Consider the following 20,267-nt stretch of genomic DNA (forward strand, 5'->3'; position numbering starts at 1 on the left):
GCAACAGGAAGAGGTCACTTGGAGGAGTCATTTATAGGTCCCCTAACAGCAGCTACATTGTAGTACAGAGTACATAGAAAGGGCCTGTAAGAAAGGGTACTGCAATAATCATGGGTGACTTTAATCTGCATGTAGAGAATCCGATTGGCTAAGGTAGTCAAGAAAATTAGTTTATATAGTGTATTTGTGACATTTTCAACACAGCGCTTCACGCGCAGCTACTTCAATCTGGTCTATTGCATTTGCTGCTCCCAATACGGTCTACTTCACATTGGCGAGATTAAATGCAGACTGGGTGACCGCTTGGAGAACATCTTTGGTCCGTCCGCAAACAGGATCTTCCTGTCGCTTGCCATTTCAACTCACCATCCTGCTCTCATATCCGTCCTTGGCCTGCTCCAATGAAGCCCAACGCAAATTGGAAGAACAGCTTTCGAGTCTGGATGACTCTTTCGATTAGGTACCCCTTCCGGACGTAACAATTTCCGACTGTGAACTCTCTCCTCCATCTTTCACCCCATTTTTATTTCTATCAATTTATTTTCATTTCTAAAATTGATGTTTTTCCCTCACCACTGTGTCCCACCCACCCCCTTCCCGGCCATCTATTCCCTGTTCATAGTTGGCCTTCGGCACACCACCCACCTTTGTTCTAGGGTGCCAGCCTGGCAATGCCAAAGGGGTTATATTCCAGGTGGCCACCCTGTCCTATCCCTGACCGCCCAGGTGCTGTGATGTCTAGTCCACGTTTGTGTGGACAAGTACTAATCGGTGCCCGCGTGACCGCTAGAGAGCGGGTGAGATGATGGGAGGAAATCAGATATGGGGTTCTTCCTGTTAATGGGATGGAAATTCGGGGCGTGATGCGGCGTTAGGTCGAACCCCTAATCTCTTTACATGCCACTATCAGCACCCTTCTTAGCTTTAATCACCGCATTTACATTCCTTTTGTCTTTCTGTCCATGACATCTTTGTCAATCTCCACCTATCGCTGGCCCTCTATCCAGCCTCACCGCTCCAGCTCCCCCCCCGCAACACTATAAATCTGACCCTATTCCCAGCTCACTCTAGCTTTGACAAAGAGTCATCCAGACTCGAAACGTTAGCTCCCTTCTCTCTGCACATATGCTGTCAGACCTGCTTCGATTGTCCAGTATTTTCGGTTTTGTTTCATCCGCAGTAATTTGCTTTTATTTAGCTACATTGCCTATTTGGGTCTCTGGCCACCTCTTCCTTGTAATAAACCAATCCATCTTCATTGTCCTTTTGCTTTGCTTGCTAGCAGGGCGCTTCATATACGTGCAGGGTGTGCGACCTGCTCACTGCTGCCTCTTATGGCCACAGCCTCAGTTCGTTCTCATTTAAAAACCTCAATTTAAATGGCGGTAGTGGCTGTTGGCCGCTTCTCCCATGATTGGGGCCACTGTGGGATTGCCGCTGATTGCTCCGCAACCCTCACGATACCCACCCGTGGGTCGCAACATGCACTTTAAAAAAACTTCTCTAGATGACAGCAATCATATGATGAATTTCACTTCAGTTCGGAGGTGAGAAGTCTGGGTTTAGGACTAGTATTTTAAACCTAAATAAAGGTAATTAGAAGGAAACAAAGGCAGAGCTGATTACCAAGTTAACTGGGAAACTAGGTTAAAAGACAGTAGCAAACTTTTCAGAAGATATTTAATAACCTTCAGCAAAGATTTATTCCATTGAGAAATAAATACACCATCTGTGGCTAAATAAGGGAGTACCAAATTGAAAGAAACTCAGCCCAGGTCAGAAGATTGCTAGTCCATTACACAGAATGATAAAAAAAATTCAGAGACGGAAAAATTGGAGTATGAGAGAAAGCTAACTAGAAATATAAAAACTAATATAAAAGTTTCCACAAGTATTTAAAAATGCAAGTCCTCTGTGCGAGTCTGGAGACAATGGAAAACAAGGAAATGGTGCAAGCTTTGAAAGGGTATTTTGTGTCCGTCTTCATTGCTGAAACTGAAGGCAGGTAGGCACTTAAAACAATCACCATGGCCAGGAAAAATGTACTTGGGAAATGATTAGACCCAAAGGCTGGCAATTCTGCAGGACTCCATGTCCTGCATCCTAGGACCAAAAGAGGCAGCTGGAGAGATAGTAGACGCATTGATTGCGATCTTCCAAAATTCTGCAGACACCAGAAAGGTTCCCAGAGGATTAGAAAAATAGCTATTGTGATTCCTCTATTCGGCGGCGAGGTGGCTAGCACTGCTGCCTCACACCACCATGGACACGATCCAGGGTCACTGTCTGTGTGAAGTTTGCACATTCTCCCTGTGTCTATGTGGGTCGCACTCCTAAAGATGTGCATGGATTGGTCGCGCTAAATTGCCCCTTAATTGGAAAATTTAGAAAAGCGATTCCTCTATTCAAAAAAAGGAGACAGAAAGCAGGAAATTATAGGCCAGTTTGCCTAACATCTGTCATGGCAAAATTGCTAGAATCCATTATTAAAGAGATTACAGCAGGAGATTTAGAAAATCAGAATGGGATCAGGCAAAGTCAACATGGTTTTGTGAAAGGGAAATAGTGGTTGACTAATTTATTTGAGTTCTTTGAGGAAGTAACAAGGTGAATAATGGGGAACTTGTAAATGCGATGTACTTGGCTTTCCAAAAGTCATTCAATAAGGTGCCATATCAAAGGTTACCACACAAAATATGTGTTCATGGTGTAGGAAGGCGAATTGAATGGTGTTTATTGCAAAGGGAATAGAATATAAATGTAGAGATGTTTTACTGCAGCTCGACAGGGCACTGGTGAGGCTGCATCTGGAATTCTGTGTCGAGGTTTGGTCCCCTTATTTGAGAAAGGATATAATTGCGTTAGAAGCAGTTCACGGAAAGTTCACTTGATCCATTCCTGGGTTGGAGTATTTCTCTTACGAAGGAAGGTTAAGCCGTTACTCATTGGAAGAGATGAGAAGAATAAGAGGTGACCTTATTGAAACATACAAGATCTGGAGGGACTGGATACCAAGATGTTTCCTCTGGTTGGGAGTGGGTGTCTCTCTTAACGATCTTTAGTCTGTGGGATTCTCTCCTCCAGAGAGCAGTGGAGGCTGGGTCATTCAATTTAATCAAGGCGGAGTTAGATAGAGAAGGCAGTGAAGAGTTATATGGGGGAGGGGGGGGCACATGGCAAAGTGAAGATCACAAGCAGATCACCAATGTTTTCATTGAATGGCAGAGCAAACTCAAAGGGCTGAATGGCCTACTCATGCCCAAGCTCCTAAACCACACCAGTGCCCTTTTTCAAAATAGTGGCATGGGATTTTCATCTGCCTCAGGGGACAGAAAGAACTTCAATTTAATGACTCATGCAAAAGGACGGCACTTCCCTCAGTACTGCACTGGAGTGTCAGTTTAGATTTTGTGTTCCTGTCTGTGGCGTGAATCTTGAACCCACAAGAACCTCCTGGATTAGAGGAAAGGATGTGATCAATTGAGCCACAGCTAACTTTGTCAGCATAATCTCTCACCAATTAGCAAAACTGAGAATTCACTACCCAGTAACAGTGTAATAGTTCCAGACAGCAGACAACCATTAGCCCATCGACATCATGTATCCACATAATTCCTTTGGTGTATTTGCATAAGCATTTGCCAGCAAAAGCAGTCTAGTTATATCATTAAAGGTTTATGATTTTAAAAATTAGTTCTGCATGTCCTATTTTTATTTGTAGTTCAATGCAGAGAAGAGTGAGGTGAGGCGTTTTGGTGGGAAGAACATTCTTAAAGGGGTGCAAGAAGAGGGGGATCTGGGTGTATATGTGCATAGGTGGCAGGACTGGTGAAGGGAGCAGTGAATAAAACATACAGTATTTTGGCTTTATTTGGGTCATAGAAGGCATGACCAAGGAAGTTAAGCTGAACTTGTACAAGACACCAGTTAGACCTCAGCTGGAATATTGTGAACAGTTCTGAGTGCCACACTACATAGGAAGGATGTGAATGCATTGGTGAGAGTGCAGAAGAGGTTTACAAGAATGGTTCAAAAGATGAGAAACTTCAGTTATCAGGATAGATTGAAAAAGTTGGGACGTTTCTCCTGAAGAGAGGTTAAGAAAAGATTTAATGCAAATATTCATTATCATGAGGTGGCCAGACAGAGTTGACAGGGAGAAACTATTCCCACTCATAAAAGGATCAAGAAAAGGGCAGCATGGTGGCGCAGTGGGTTAGCCCTGCTGCCTCACGGTGCCGAGGTCCCAGGTTCGATTCCGGCTCTGGGTCACTGTCCGTGTGGAGTATGCACATTCTTCCCATGTTTGCGTGGGTTTCGCCCCCACAACCCAAAAGATGTGCAGGCTAGGTGGATTGGCCATGCTAAATTGCCCCTTAATTGGAAAAAATGAATTGGATACTCTAAATTTATGTAAAAAAAATAAAAAGATCAAGAAGAGGGCAGATTTAAAGTGATTGCAAAAGAAGAAAATGTGACGTGAGAATACTTTTTCAGACGACGAGTGGTTTAGATCTGGAATGCACTGCCAGGAAGTGTGGTGGAGGCAGGTTCAATCGAGGCATATTCCCCCTCCCCTCCCACCAGGAGGTAGGTCCATTCATGCAGACTCCATAGGAATTTGCCCGGGAAGTATGAACTTGTGATGGGCAATTCCCCTGTTGCTTGTACGCACCCAGAACACCTTCAAATCTGAGTAAGAGACACCGTAGAAGATTCCAACTGAATAGTTAATGTCAGACAGAAAAATTCTTGTCTAACTCAGTGAATTCTCAGATTCTCCCCTCAACACCACACCCTGCTAATCCAGTCTACCCCGCTACCTGATTGTACACCCTACCTCGCTGCCACCCTATCCACTTGCACACCCTACACATTCGTCCAGTCACCAATGCACTGAGAAGGTTTGAGACATTTAGAACATAAAAACTAAGAGCAGAAGTAGGCCACCTGGGCCCTCGCTCCTGCTCCACTATTCAATAAGATCATGGCTGATCTTTTTTTGGACTCAGCTCCACTTACCCACCCACTCACCATAACCCTCAATTCCTTTACTGTTCAAAAATCTATCTATCTTTGCCGTTACACATCCAACGAAGTAGCCTCAACTGCTTCACTGGGCAGGAAATTCCACAGATTTACAACCCTTTGGGTGAAGAAGTTCCTCCTCAACTCAGTCTTAAATCTGCACCCCCTTATTTTGAAGCTAGTTCTAGTTTTACTTGCCAGTGGAAACAACCTTCCTTCTTCTATCTTAACTATTCACTGCATAATTTTATATGTTTCTATAAGATCCAATAAGTATTTCCAATGAGTATAGTCCCAGTCTCTCCTCATAAGCCAATCCACTCAACTCTGGAATCAACCTAGTGAATCTCCTCTGCACCCCCTCCAGTGCCAGTACATCCTTTCTTAAGTAACGAGACCAGAACTGTACACAGTACAGAAGGTGTGGCTTCACCAGCACCCTATGCAGCTACAACCTAACGTCCCTGTTTTTAAACTTCATCCCTCTAGCAAAGAAGGACAAAATTCAATTTTCCCTAATTACCTGCTGCACTTGCAAACCAACTTTTTGCTTTCATGCACAAGGACACGGGTCCCTCTGCACAGCAGCACACTGTAATTTTTTTACCATTTAAATAATAATCTATTTTGCTGTTGTTCCTACCAAAATGGATGGCCCCACATTTACCAACATTGTACTCCATCTTCCAGACCCTTGCCCACTCACTTACACTATCTATATCCTTCTGCAACTTTGTGTCCTCTGCAGACTTTACTCTACCACTCATCTTAGTGTCATCTGCGACCTTAGACACATTACACTTGGTCCCCAACTCCAAATCATTTATGTAAATTGTAAACAATTGCGGTGCCAAAACTGATCCCTGAGGCACACTACTAGCCACTGATCAACCAGAGAAACACCCATTTATCCCCACTCTTTGCTTTCTGTAAGTTAACCAATCCTCTACCTATGCTAATATATTACCTGTAACACCGTGCACCCATATCTTATTTTATGCAGCACCTTGTCGAATGCCTTCTGGAAATCCAGATACATCACCGTTGTCCACCGCACTCATATTGTCCTCAAAGACTTCCAATAAATTAGTTAAACAGGACCTGCCTTTCATGAACCCATGCTGTGTCTGCCAAATGGGACAATTTCCATACAGATTTAAACTCTTTACTTATCAAAACAAGTAGCTAGAGCTATAAAAAGGGCATGGCTTTTGTATATCTCGACCGTTCCCTCCATAGTTTCCTGCACCTGAAGATTGGCCAAGGAAATTGGAGGAAGTGGGTAGGTAACTGTTTGTTCGAGTTGGAAATCGGTCCCCACCCTGATCAGGGATTTGGCTCATTACACTTTTGGTTTGCACTCTGAATATAGCAGAAAAGTCTTCTTGGACCCAATTTACCTAGCAATTTAAAATGTCAAACTTCTGCTATATCTTTGCAGCTTCCTCTTTTTAAAGGATAAAAGACACAAGATAATTAATCATTCCTCAACTCACTCCCCAAACTTCTGGAATCAGCCCTCTTTTGCACCATACCTTTTGAACATGCATACCAAAACTGTGTGCATTAAGGATGGCACGGTGGCGCAGTAGTGAGCACTGCTGCCTCACGGCACTGAAGACACTGGTTCGATCCTGGCCCCCCGGGTCACTGTCGGTGTGGAGTTTGCACATTCTCCCTGTTTGCGTGGGTCTCACCCCCATAACCCAAAGATGTGCAGGGTAGGTGAATTGGCCATGCTAAATTGCCCCTTAATTTGGAAAAAAAAAATTATACAAATGCAGTCCCACCAAGGTCAAATATAGCTATAAAATGATCTGTGGATTTATGTTACACCTCTTACCGTGCAAAATTCATTTTTCATTAAATACATGGGACATGGTGTTAATGCAGTCACCAGTCCTTTAAAACCATAGAAAAGCTACAGTGCAGAAAGAAGCCATTCAGCCAATCTAGTCTGTACTGGCCAAAGATAAAAAAAAAGGAACTAGTTACACATTTTAATCCCACTTTCCGGTACTGGTCCGTAGCCTTGCAGGTTACAGCACTTCGGCTGCAGACCCAAGTATCTTTTAGCAGAGTTCAGCATTTCTTCCTCGCCAAAGACATTAGTTCACACTTTTCTAGATTGAATTCCATTTGCCACTTCCCCCGCCCGCTCAACCGAAACATTGATCTAATTCTGACAACAGCTATTCTCTTCATTATCAAATACACTGCCAATTTCTGCGTCAACTCCAAATCTCCCAATCAGGCCTACCACATTTAAGTCCAAATCATTAATATATACAACAAACAGCAAGGGCCTCAACACTGAGCCCTGTATAATGCCACTGGAACCAGTTTTCCATTTGCAAAAACGCCCATCGACCATTACGTTTTGGCAGGAAACAATTTTGGATCCAACCTGCCATATTCCCCTGTATCCCACGCGATCTCACTTTTCAGACCAGTCTGCCATGTGGTACCTTACTAAAGTGACAGCTTATCCCGGTCCTCAGAATTGATTCCAATAATTTGCCATGACTGAAGTCAGGCTGACTAGCCGATAATTGCTGGCATTTCCCCGGCATCCTTTTTAAATAATGGCACAAAGGTCACAGACCTCCAATCCTCCATCTAGTGAGGATTCGAAAATGATCCTGAGAGCATCTGCTATTTCCTCCCTGGCCTCTTTGAACTGCCTGGGATACAATCCATCCAGCCCTGGTGATTTATCCACATTCAAGAATGTCAGTCTCTCCAGTACTTCCTAGCTCATAGTATTGTATCTAATGTTTTACACTCCTCTTTCAACTAGAGTGTCTACATCACCCCTCTCCTTAAGTCAAGACAGAGACAATGGGCTCAGTTCTCCGCCAGCGGGGTGCTCCCGTTTTCCCGACGGCGTGGGGCTGCTCCATAATGGGAAACCCCATTGACTAGTTAGTGGAACAGAGCATCCCACCGGAGGGTGAAACAGAAATGCGGCATGGCGGGGCAGAGAATCCAGCCCAATATATTTACATGCGAACCCTGACCATATCTTCACCATCAACACAAGTTACGATGTATATCTGATAGGCCCTACCCGTTCCTTGTTATTCCCTTGCTCTTAACGTACTGGTAAAACTGGGTTGTCTTTGATTTTTTTTTGCAAATATTTTTGCTTATCCTCGCTTTGCTTTCCTAACTTCCTTTACCCCTGAACTTTCTATACTCCTCTAGACCTTTTCCCCCCAATACTTTTGTGACTGTCATAAACTTCCTTTTTCTGCAATTAATTTAAGTCCCCAAGATCAGATGGTCTGCATTCTAGGATTCTAATAGAAGTGGTTGCAGAGGTAGTCGATGCATTGCATATGATCTTACAAAATTCCACAAATGCTAGAAGGGTCGCAGAGGACTGGAAAATCGCTACTGTAACACCTTTATTCAAGAAAGGGAGACAGAAAGTAGGCTAGTCAGCTCACCATCCGGCACAGAGAAAATACTCTAATCATTATGAAAGGATACTTAGAAAATCAGAATGGGATCAGGCAGAGACAAAGCAAAATAATAGATGCTAGAAATCTCACACAAATTAATATAAGTAGGAAAAGGTTAGTTGTCACCAGCTACCATACTTAATTGTTGGTGAGGTTCCTCATTAAAAATCATTGACATTAGATTGCTAATAGTTCAGGTCCCAGCACTGATCTCTGTGCCATTTCACTGGTAATGGCCTGCCAACCTGAAAAAGACCCATTTATCCCTCCTATCTGCTACATGCTAATATGTTACTTCCTTCACCATTGTAGTAATCTCTGATGTGGTACTTTTTCGAATATTTTTGGGAAATCAAGTGCACCACATCTACAGGTTCTCCTTTACCTGCTTGTTATTACCTCAAAGATCTCTAATAAATTGTCATTTGATTTTCGTTTTGTAAAACCATTTTGACTCTACCTGAAATAAAAATAGAAAACTCAGCCGGTCTGGCAGAATTTTTGGAGAGAAACAGACAGTGAGTGTAGGCTAAGTCAAGGCTGAGTGAAGACAAAATTCAAATTGACAAGAGACTCAAAACTTATGGGAGCAGGGGGGGTGAAGGCAGAAAAATGGAGTTGAGGCCAGTCAGATCAACCATGATCTTATTGAATGGCACAGCAAGCTTGAGGGGCGAAATGACCTGCCCCTCCCCCTAATTCTTGTGTAAAAGATTTGTTAGTTTGCTCCAGTTGGAAGCAAGAATCAACATCACTTTAATTTCGACAGACTGAAAAAAACTAACTTCATGAGTGTGGTTTGCTTTCAAATCAAGAAAATACAGGAAGTGTGACTTTATTACATCAGAGCAGCAGGTTTCAATTCTGGCATGTTTTTTGGAAGGGCGGGAAGGTGGGATAGGAGGAGCAGGGTGACCCAGGATACCAAAGTCTTGGACAGATTTTTAGTAATTTCAGAAAGACATCTTATTTATTGCGTGCAGGCATAAATCATATCTACACTTTTTTCTCCACCATCTGCACAACTAAGTGAATCATTTCATGTACCGGAATGAGTCAAATGACAAATTTACAAAAAGGACTTTGTAAACTACACATATAAAATGAGGGATTAAGGCATGACTAAATGTGAGAAGACTGAAAGTATAAATACATAGATGTAATCACAATGGGGATCATTTTAACCTGTCCCATTGGGATTGGACGTATCACTGGTTTTAGAGTCCACTGATTTTATTACCACTGAACCCAGTGGAGTAATACTAGGCAGGGCACAAAACCCAACCAGCCTCCCGCCTAGTGTTAAAAACTACTCCACTGTGTCATTTTCAATCAAGTTCCAAAATTTCCTAAAAGAGAAAAAGTGATTAGGCACAATGAGAAAAATGGTGCACTGGTAATGCGAGAAACACCATTAAAATAATTTGTAAATATTTTTGCTGCCACGAACATAGCATTGAACAGTTACTTAATTCCATACTAAATTCTATTCCCAATACGAATATTTTTTTGGCACAGAAAATATTACATTTCTGTGCACAATTATTTTGATACTAATGTCAAAAAGGCAGTGGGAAATCCAACATTACCTCAAAAGCTCCAGGTGAGCATGGCTACACAGCAATCTTGAACATACCTCGTGTGGTGGTATGTGTTAGGGGTCATGTGGGACATGTGAAACCGAGATGCTATTGGCTGACAGATCCCGGGTCCTGGTTGGATCTGCCGATTTCTGGCCCCGCCCTGAAGGCGGAGTATAAGAACCCGAGCTTCTCCCAGCTGCTTCATTCTGTTGCTGAGCAGCTGGGGACAAGCATCGCTTAATAAAGCCTGGATCGACTTCATCACTTCTCGTCTCTTGTAAGTCATTGTGCGCTACAATTTATTAAGCGACGCTTGTCCCCAGCAGCTCAGCAACAGAGCTACAGGCAGGCATGAGATGAACTCTCCTCACCGACCAACGGTCGGTAGCCTTCATGTTCGATAATGCACAGCGGGGCAAAATTAAGAATGACAAGATCCTAAGGTGGAGGATCGAGCTCTCCACCTTCAACTATGAGATCTTGTATCGTCCCGGAAAGCTGAACGAGCCGCCCGATGCCCTATCCTGCGGCACATGTGCCAATGCACAAATAGACCGCCTCCAAGCCCTCCACGAGGACCTCTGCCACCCGGGGGTCACTCGTTTCTACCATTTTGTAAAGTCCCGCAACCTCCCCTACTCTGTGGAGGAGGTCCGTACAGTCACCAGGAACTGCCACATCTGCGCAGAGTGCAAACCGCACTTTTTCAGGCCGGATAGAGCGCACCTGATCAAGGCTTCCCGCCCCTTTGAACGCCTTAGTTTGGATTTCAAAGGGCCCCTCCCCTCCACCGACCGCAACGCATACTTCCTGAACGTGGTGGACGAGTACTCTCGTTTCCCCTTCGCCATCCCCTGCTCCGACATGACAGCGGCCACAGTCATTAAAGCCCTTGGCACCATATTCACACTGTTCGGTTGCCCCGCGTATATCCATAGCGACAGGGGGTCCTCCTTCATGAGTGACGAGCCGCTCTCGACCTGGAAGGGGAGGGACTCATCGATGGCGCGCATCGTGGCCTTTGCGATATCCGCTTTGATGCGGCTGAAGGCCTGGCGAGCCTCTGTCGACAGGGGGAAGGTAGTGGACTGTTGCTACAGGTGAACCCTCCGTTGGTCGAGAGGGTTCACCTTCTCCACACGAACCCGCAGTACGCCTACGTGGCGTACCCCGACGGCCGACAGGACACGGTCTCCCTGCGGGACCTGCCGCCCGCCGGAAACACACACACACCCCCGACACCGATCATCCCCTCCCTGCCACCGGCGCACCCCGCGACCGCCCCCTTCCCGGGGGGATCGGTCCTCCTCCCGTGCCCGCCCAGGAGTAAAACAGGAACAAACAGCGAAACGCTCCCGGAGACGACAACGCCCGAGCAAGCACCTGCACCACCACCGGGGCTGAGGCGATCGACGAGGAAGACCAGACCGCCCGCTCAACTCGGGGAATCCGCGTGACACCAAGAATGTTGTTAAAAAAATTTTTTTTTTGCTCATATTGTAAATAGTTCTCACAAACTTGTACATAGCCCAGTGTAGGGCTAAAGCTGTAGTAACACTGTCCGAAATTTGTTCCAGGGCCAGCCTTGTAAACCCCTACCACCATGCGAACCACCACCCCGCCGGGTTCCTTTTTAACAAGGGGTGAATGTGGTGGTATGTATTAGGGGTCATGTGGGACCTGTGAAGCCGAGATGCTATTGGCTGACAGATCCAGAGTCCTGGTTGGATCTGCCGACTTCTGGCCCCGCCCTGAAGGCGGAGTATAAGAACCCGAGCTTCTCCCCGCAGCTTCATTCTGTTGCTGAGCTGCTGGGGACAAGCATCGCTTAATAAAGCCTGGATCGACGTCATCACTTCTCGTCTCTCGTAAGTCATTGTGCGCTACACCTCGTGACCACTCACAAGCTGGCCTCAAAAGATACTTCACACCCTGCATTGAAATAATCTGACCGATCACCCACCCAATTAAAAAAAAACAGGAAACATGTATTTAAGCGAACCAAGTATCTTTCCTCCATCAGGAAACATTCAAAAACTGGATTGCCGCTTACAGAAGTGTAAGAAAATCAGAATGAGGACACAGTAGTTAAAATTTGAGAATGGCACAGCCCTCGGTAGGCTACTGCAGAAAATACAGAGGCTTGGGATTCAGGGTGATTTAGCAGTTTGGATCAGAAATTGGCTAGCTGGAAGACGACAAAGGATGGTGGGTTGATGGGAAATGTTCAGACTGGAGTCCAGTTACTACTGGTGTACCACAAGGATCTGTTTTGAGGCCACTGCTGTTTGTCATTTTTATAAATGACCTGGAGGAGGGCATAAAAGGATGGGTGAGTAAATTTGCAGATGACACTAAAGTCGGTGGAGTTGTGGACAGTGCGGAAGGATGTTACAAGTTACAGAGGGACATAGATAAGCTGCAGCGCTGGCCTGAGAGGTGGCAAATGGAGTTTAATGCAGAAAAGTGTGAGGTGAATCATTTTGGAAGGAATAACAGGAAGACTGAGTACTGGGCTAATGGTAAGATTCTTGGCTGTGTGGATGAGCAGAGAGATCTCGGTGTCCATGTACATAGATCCCTGAAAGTTGCCACCCAGGTTGAGAGGATTGTTAAGAAGGCGTACGGTGTGTTAGCTTTTATTGGTAGAGGGATTAAGTTTCGGAGCCATGAGGTCATGTTGCAGCTGTACAAAACTCTGGCGCGGCCGCATTTGGAGGATTGCATGCAATTCTGGTTGCCGCATTATAGGAAGGATGTGGAAGCATTGGAAAGGGTGCAGGAGATTTATCAGAATGTTGCCTGGTATGGAGGGAAGATCTTATGAGGAAAGGCTGAGGGACTTAAGGCTGATTTCGTTAGAGAGAAGGTTAAGAGGTGACTTAATTAAATTGAGGCATACAAGATGATCAGAGCATTGGATAGGGTGGACAGTGAGAGCCTTCTTCCTCAGATGGTGATGTCTAGCACGAGGGACATAGCTTTAAATTGAGGGGAGATAGATATAAGACAGATGTCAGAGGTAGGTTCTTTACTAAGAGAGTAGTAAGGGTGTGGAATGCCCTGCCTGCAACAGTAATGGACTCGCCAACACTAAGGGCATTCAAATGGTCATTGGATAGACATATGGACGATAAGGGAATAGTGTAGATGGGCTTTAGAGTGGTTTGACAGGTCGGCGCAACATCGAGGGCCGAAGGGCCTGTACTGCGCTGTAATGTTCTATGTTCACAATCGGAAAATGTGAAAAATTTAAAAAGTGGAGATAAAGAAAAATTTTGTTATTTAAAAATCTATAATCGGTGGGTTTCCACCCTCCCCGCCCCCTCCAATCATATATATATACACACACTGTGGTTGTGAACTAAACCTAGCAGGAAAAGCATTTCACATTAAGCATGACCCAGGTGCAATTTAGTGGTACTAATAAATGAGGACTGGTGCCACTGATGTTTTCCCAAATAATTCCACACTAATACAAGTTACGATGTGCTCAACCTTCTGTTGAATTAAGCTTTAATTTATAGCTGAAAATTCATTTACTTTTTACATGTCTTAGCAAACAGTTTGAAGTACTAAATATAAACTAGCTCAATTAAAGTAACATTTAAATATACTTACATGAGAAAGTATTCCTTTAATAGCAATGCAAGTAGACTTTTTCTTCTGCTGCATACACCAAAAAATTCATTTTTGAAATGCATCGATCTGGCGGGTGATAAAACCATGTCACGCTGCAGCAGCACAAGTAATATTGGCGATTATCGCCACGCCAATATTTACGTGCTGCTAAAGTGTAACTGGCATTTTCATTAACAGGTCTACTCAAAAGTTTCTTGATTAAGTGAGAAAGGACACATAAGTATAATTTATTGAATAGGAAGCAATTTTTTTTCTGGTTTAGCCTTAAAGCACTACAGCAGCAAATAATGGCTTGAGTTATGAAAGCAGCCCTGCAAACCATGATGTGCTGCTACAGCAATATAAGGTAACAGGAAAAACTCTGCTGGTTTACATCTTCCACATGCATAGATTCCATCCCCCCCCCCACAAAATATTTCCATTGATATGTAACTATTCATGGTGATCTTAAGGAGACTTACCTGAAGAATCAAAAATCTGTTGTGATCCAGATCAATTCCGTGGCTGCGAAGCAACATTCCTACATCTCTGAATGTTGATTTATTTCCATTAATTTGGTAAACTGACGAATTGTCCTTGGAGGCAGTTCTTGAAACATAGAACTCGCTATTTGGAATAACTTCAAAATCATCACCCTCCTTTCATGAAAAGGATTGTTGAAAAATTAATAACAAAAATAAACTAAAATCTAAATAATAATTACAAGTTTAGCGATTTTTACATCTTTACACAAGAGTTTAACATATCACACCAGGTACACAATGATGAAAAAGGATAGATAAATAATTTATACACTTAACAATTTTTTAAAGTGGATTTCAAATTTTCAGTTTGCCATAGTGAAACTGATTAGCATTTTAATTCACTTCTCAGCACATCTGTCATTTCACAATGTACAAAATCAGTCTACTGACTTTTAAATGGTTACTTTTATATGCTGCCATATAAATATCAAGCCCCAACTCCCTACAAAAAATAATTTCTTATTGGGGTAAAAAAAAATTCCTGCATCCCCATCTACACTGCAGTTATTGGACACGAGGCTCAAATATGCATTCGCTTTCGCACAAAAATCCGATTGAACAGGCAGAAAATTAGATTGTTATATAAATGCTTATTTTAAAAAGTATTTTTGGCAAATAAATTTCCCCATCATTTCAGTCTATATTTTCTTCTTGTGTCCTCCATTGATTCTATTTGACTGATGTAAAACACTAGAACATCAATGACTTGTTTATTTTCTACATTTCAGTACCCTCAGAAAGCATTTCGTAGACATTTACAGTATTTAAATGAACACTAATAAAACTTTCTTAGGTTGCACTAACATATTTTACCCATTAAGTCTATCCAAAGCAGAAAAATAAAGCCAATAGGGCTTCTGATTCAATACTTTACTTACATGCTAGAAAGCCAACACAATTACTTATTTACAATTTGCACTTCCTCACATTCAACACAAACAAAATAGCAGGAAGTAAGGGGGAAAAAAATAACCCCTCTACTTAAACATTTTAAAATTGAATTGCTGGTTAAAATATCTGAAGTGTATAAATTATAATGTATTGTTTTTTTAAATAAAAAAATTCAAGCATGTAACATAATTACCTTATCAATGATTTTTTGAAAATGAACTTCAACAGTACAGCTCTGAATATCTTTGTGTTCATCAGAATTGTGAATGAGTACAGACAATTTTTTAGAACGGATTTTTTGGGCCCGGTAGCCAAAAACAAACAGCATTGAGTCAATCACATTTGATTTCCCACTCCCATTTGGTCCGATAATACAAGAAAACCTCTGTACAAAAGGAAAAAAATTACTGAACACTGTAGATATTTCAAAAATATTTTTTCTGGCCATTATTAACTCTATGCACCATATACTAAAGTTGTAGTCAGCATAAACTGTGACGTGCCATACTCCCAGCTGTCCATTTACACCAACAACTCTGAACACTTACTTTTCAGCAGAATTATTTTAAAATTATTAAAGTTATTATATGTTTGTCAAAAAAACTCACTTTACTTTTGAAAAAACATAAACACACACATTAAATCTCAAATTCACGTCAATTCTAAATTTAGGGGAACTGACCAAGCATTTTTCAGTTTCACATCTCCACCCAAAATGTTTCAAAACGTGTAAAATTCTCAGCCGCAAGTGAAAATTAAGCACAGCATATTTTTTTAAAAACTAGATTATTTTAAAAAAAGGCTGACCTTGTGAAAAGGGCCCAGGATTTGTTCTCCTGCATAGGATTTGAAATTTTGGTTCACTATATGTGTTATCATGAGGCGAGGAGCTCCAGGTTCATTGGTCATTGCTGGGGGTGGAGGAGGAGATATGCCAGCTAACATTTCTTCCAAACTTCGATTATCAATTGGTTCAACTGGTGATTCTGAGACAGCACCTGACAGAGACAAAACAAATTAAACACTATTCTACCAAGGGAAAAGGATGGAAATCAGATTAATATTTCACCTAATCAGCTTTGCACCACAGCTCTATAAAAAGCCAATTCAGAGTTCACCTTTAAAGTTGATTTTTTCTTACAAAAACAATCCGATACTATTTTGTCATATATTAATACATAAAAATCTGGAAAGTACAGATATTCAAAAATTACAACATCAAGATGAACGGCGAATATCTACTTTCCACAAAAAATGAACACCAAAAGTATTTTGTTACCAGATTTTATAATGGATCAAAATATTTTCCAGACATTTATATTTTTTCTCACAACGATTCATGCTTCAATCTTGCTGGAAAAAACAATATTCATAACTATGGGTAACATACTTGAAGATGAAGTGGATTACATTAAATTTAATAAATGGAAGTGAACGTTTAAAACCCACTGTGTTTGCACGAGGGAAAGGGAGTGCTACAGTAAGATATTATAATATATCATAAAATTTATTTTGGTGCTCTGTTAAACACTGCCACAGGCTACATTTCAGCAACTTTCCTTGCATTCATGACAAAAAGTGAACATAAAAATACTGTACGGCAGTAATGGCTAGTAACTATTCAACTTGCACTATTTTAATGCTGCTATTGAATCTTGTACGTTTGCCAAATACTTGCTTTTAGAGTTGCTGCAGTAACAATCTGGAAAAACTAATTTTATTTAATCTTTGGCAAACTGTTCTTTAAAAAAACGAAAATAAATTTCCACATAAATTACCCTTCACTTTAATTCAAAATTAAAATCTTACATCTTCAGCAGCTTCCGAATGCAAGTTTTGTATTCCAGACTACAGAAACGCAACCCCTCCCCCCACAATTCACGTACTGTACAAAAACGCGCAAAGGAAAAAAGGGAACACAATGAAAAGAAAACTCAAACCCAATTGCGTTTCAGTGTAAAGGGCATAAAAACTGTCAAACAAAAAAAGTTATCCATTACACGATTGCACATATTTCTTTCAGATTAAACGTTGGTTATTACAACGCACACACATGTCCATGCTGAAAACCGGCATAAAATCTGCAGTACAAACTTTCCAGGAACAAGTAATCGTTGCAACTGTCAATGAAACCTACGAAGTTCAACTACTATTCTGACACAAACTGAAGTTAAGGTTGGTTTCTTTGCCACACTCTACTAAATGAAACTACATCCCTTAACTCCAAGTAAAAAACAGAAGAACAACATGCAAAACGATTCCAAACTATTTCAAAGCAATGGAATCGGCAACCTGTTTAACCATCATTTAGGCGGTTAAATCCAATTTCAAAACGAATTATAAGGCAATGATAATCGCAACTTCAATTTTTTTTTTAAATCACAAGAAATGAAACGCGCTCATTTTCAACAGTAAGTCTTAGATGCAAGTAAAATTAACCATACGCGAAAAAGAAATCAGACAAGTTTACCTCTTGTAGGTTCATCTACACTTGGTGCGGTTGCCTTTTGTTGGATATCCATTTCGTTGTCAGACTCATCCAAGGGCTGAGCTCCCCCCGGACCCAGTTTTGCGCTTTGCTTGGCTGTGGAAGACTTCGCTTTGGCAGGCATGGTTCAACCTATACCTAGGAATTGTTAAAACAAATACATATATATATATATCACACACACATATATATATCGGACACACAATTTAAGGCAAACCAAGTCATCCCCTTCACTGCCATAACAATTCGTTTCCCTCCCAAAAAGACCAATCTTTGGACGAAGCCAAGAAATGAAATGAAGGTTTAAAAAAAAATAAAGACATTTTTTCCTGAAAAGGACCACCATTAATTCCCAAATTCCCCGAACCCCTTCTCAAGATTAGCAAAAGTTTACTGTACTTCGCTGTAATCCAATAATGCCACATCATGACGTTACAGAAACCGGGTCTAAAAAGACAACCTTGCAGATTTGCACAAAAGGACAAAACTCACCCGAAAGGATACATCATTCACTCAAAATGGAACAATTTGACCAAATGCGAAAAAAAATACTGTACATAACGACGTATATTTCAGGCAGTCTACGTCACTCTTAAACTGAAATAGGCGCACGGTTAGCCTTTCTTTTTTAAAAAAAAATCAAAATTTGACATGATTCGTGTCCAATATTTCGTTCAAATGTCCGGTGTGAAATTACAGAGTGCACCAAAGGCTAAAATAGTCAAAAATTACAATGCGGGAGGAAAAAAAAATCCGGGGGGGGGGGGGGGGGAACTGCCCCAAAATTGAAAAAAAAAAGCTTAACATTTTGACAGATAATAATCGCAGTTGTTCAACGAGCGGGGCGTTTACGTGCCTTCAAAAGTTGATTTTAAGGCAATAAAGAGAAACGGTTTTTCAAAAAAAAATTGCAGTTAGCCACCACTTCCCTGAAACAACATGTTTACAAATTTGTCATGCATCTCATCCCGCTAAAAAAAGATTTCATTTCCACTACATCAATACCTTGGAAACCAACCCGAATCCCGATTTTCCGGCGTCCAAGGGTGGCCGTTTTTTTTACAAAATTTTTGGCGATATTTTCGGACCACTTTCGCACGCGGAAAATAAAAAATAAAGGAATAAATTCGAGAAAAATTCGAGCGCTCACCTCGGACCCAGTCGAAAATGGCGCCGAAAACTAAACTTGACTGAAATTCGTTGAGGGACAAAGCATTGTGGGTAAGCCGGTTTGAAAAAATGGGGCCGCTGCCAATTTTCAAAAAGCCGAAAGGAAAATTCAAAAGCGCCGCGCCGCTGGTCGCCGCCAGGGAGGGCCGGCGGGCCGGCGCGGGCCGGGTTAAAAAGTGGAGCGGATTTGTTTTTCTCGCCGCGGTTGCCGTGCCGGTTGCCAAGAAGCAGGCGCGCGGCGATCTCGCGAGGCGCCGCGAGAGCGGAGTCGCAACTGGAAGTGGGGAGCTGCGTCCGAGCGAAGTGACCGAGTTTGGGCTCTGGAAGCTTCCTTCACCTTCCACCCCTTGAGGTAAATCGATGGCGGCCTCTGCGCGCGGGTCTGTGTTTTCCATCTCGCGTGTCGTCCCCCCCCCCCCCCAAATCATACGAGTCAATGTAGGGATGAGTGTGGGTTTGAGTGAAAAGGCATATTTGGCCCATTGTTGCTGCTAGGGCAAACAAACATCTTTGTTGCCAGGGCTATGTGTTGTGTCAGGGAACCAATTTCTCTCCCCCCCCCCCCCCCCCCCCCCCCGCCCCCGACTCCAGTTCTTTCCTGCCACAAAACTCGCGGCCAGTTTTCTTTTTGGGGGCGTTTGTTTACAATCGTCGGGGTTCAGACCCATCGCCAGAGCCACGTTGAACGCATGCGACTGTTGGACACTTTGATTTTAAGAGTGAAATGCATCAAGGAGGTTCGTAATTGTGTGAACCGAGATGGGTTTCTCATTCCCTCAAATGGACAGACACCTTGGTAGGACACCTGGTAACTTGGCAGGGTGACTAGAGATTCCCAACTCTCTCCAGTTCGTGAACCAAGGCAACGCGACTCAAAGCGAAACTGCTCAGTTCTATCGGTGTTTATATTTCTTAACTGTTTTAATTTTGTGTCCTCGGGCACTCCGAGAAGGAAAACTCGATTTGTCATGTTGCCTGATTTGCGGACAAATGCTGAATTAGAACGCCAAGGTTTGTAGGTGTAGCATTACAGATGAATAAAAATATTGATTTATAAGTGTTCCAAGAGGCTTGATGATGTACACTTAAACATACTTTATATTTTTAAGTGTTCGTATTACTCCAATTAATTTATATTATTGCATGTCAAAGTATATATTTGCTGTAATGTGTTATACTAGGGAAAACTTGCTTTGTGATATTATGTGCACTTTTTTTATTTGTACGCATATGCACATTGAAAATCTATTGATAATTCTCAGACTGTTTGATATCCGTTAATTTCCGAATGAATGTTTCTAAATATTCAGAAAGGATGTGTAACTGCTAACATTCTTGTGAATCTGGCAGCCACTGAAGACGTTGCAGTTAGTGGGATTGACAGCTGTTGCTGGAGTTAATTTAATCATTGCATCTAACTCAATTTCTAAAGCATGAGGCTGAAGACATCGCTCTTGAAAGAACCGAAACATAT

General features: G+C 42.3%; 2 protein-coding genes across 9 annotated transcripts in view; one reads left to right on the forward strand and one right to left on the reverse strand.

Annotated features, from left to right (window-relative positions):
- The window catches only part of smc4 (structural maintenance of chromosomes 4), an 89,609-nt gene extending 70,687 nt beyond the window's left edge, over positions 1-18,922 (reverse strand). The window contains exons 1-5 of one of the 3 annotated variants that reach the window (XM_072474467.1): positions 18,774-18,922; positions 17,606-17,761; positions 15,943-16,133; positions 15,329-15,520; positions 14,182-14,358 (exon numbers count right to left, since the gene is read on the reverse strand). In XM_072474467.1, the coding sequence (XP_072330568.1) occupies positions 14,182-14,358; positions 15,329-15,520; positions 15,943-16,133; positions 17,606-17,747 (702 nt within the window). In that variant the 5' untranslated portion in view covers positions 17,748-17,761; positions 18,774-18,922. Of the gene's footprint in view, positions 1-14,181; positions 14,359-15,328; positions 15,521-15,942; positions 16,134-17,605; positions 17,762-18,115; positions 18,139-18,628 lie in introns of those variants that run through there. The other 2 variants (XM_072474466.1, XM_072474468.1) reach the window with 2 other exon arrangements.
- A 78-nt stretch (positions 18,923-19,000) lies between these two features.
- Positions 19,001-20,267, forward strand: part of ift80 (intraflagellar transport 80 homolog (Chlamydomonas)) — a 398,557-nt gene continuing 397,290 nt past the window's right edge. For 5 of the 6 annotated variants that reach the window (XM_072474470.1, XM_072474472.1, XM_072474473.1 and 2 more), the window contains exons 1-2: positions 19,001-19,145; positions 20,144-20,261. In XM_072474470.1, coding sequence (XP_072330571.1) covers positions 20,227-20,261 — 35 coding nt within the window. In that variant the 5' untranslated portion in view covers positions 19,001-19,145; positions 20,144-20,226. Of the gene's footprint in view, positions 19,146-19,371; positions 19,805-20,143; positions 20,262-20,267 lie in introns of those variants that run through there. The other variant, XM_072474471.1, reaches the window with a different exon arrangement.

This window comes from Scyliorhinus torazame, chromosome 14 (genome assembly GCF_047496885.1).
Source record: "Scyliorhinus torazame isolate Kashiwa2021f chromosome 14, sScyTor2.1, whole genome shotgun sequence".
In the NCBI taxonomy this organism is placed as follows: Eukaryota; Metazoa; Chordata; class Chondrichthyes; order Carcharhiniformes; family Scyliorhinidae; genus Scyliorhinus; species Scyliorhinus torazame.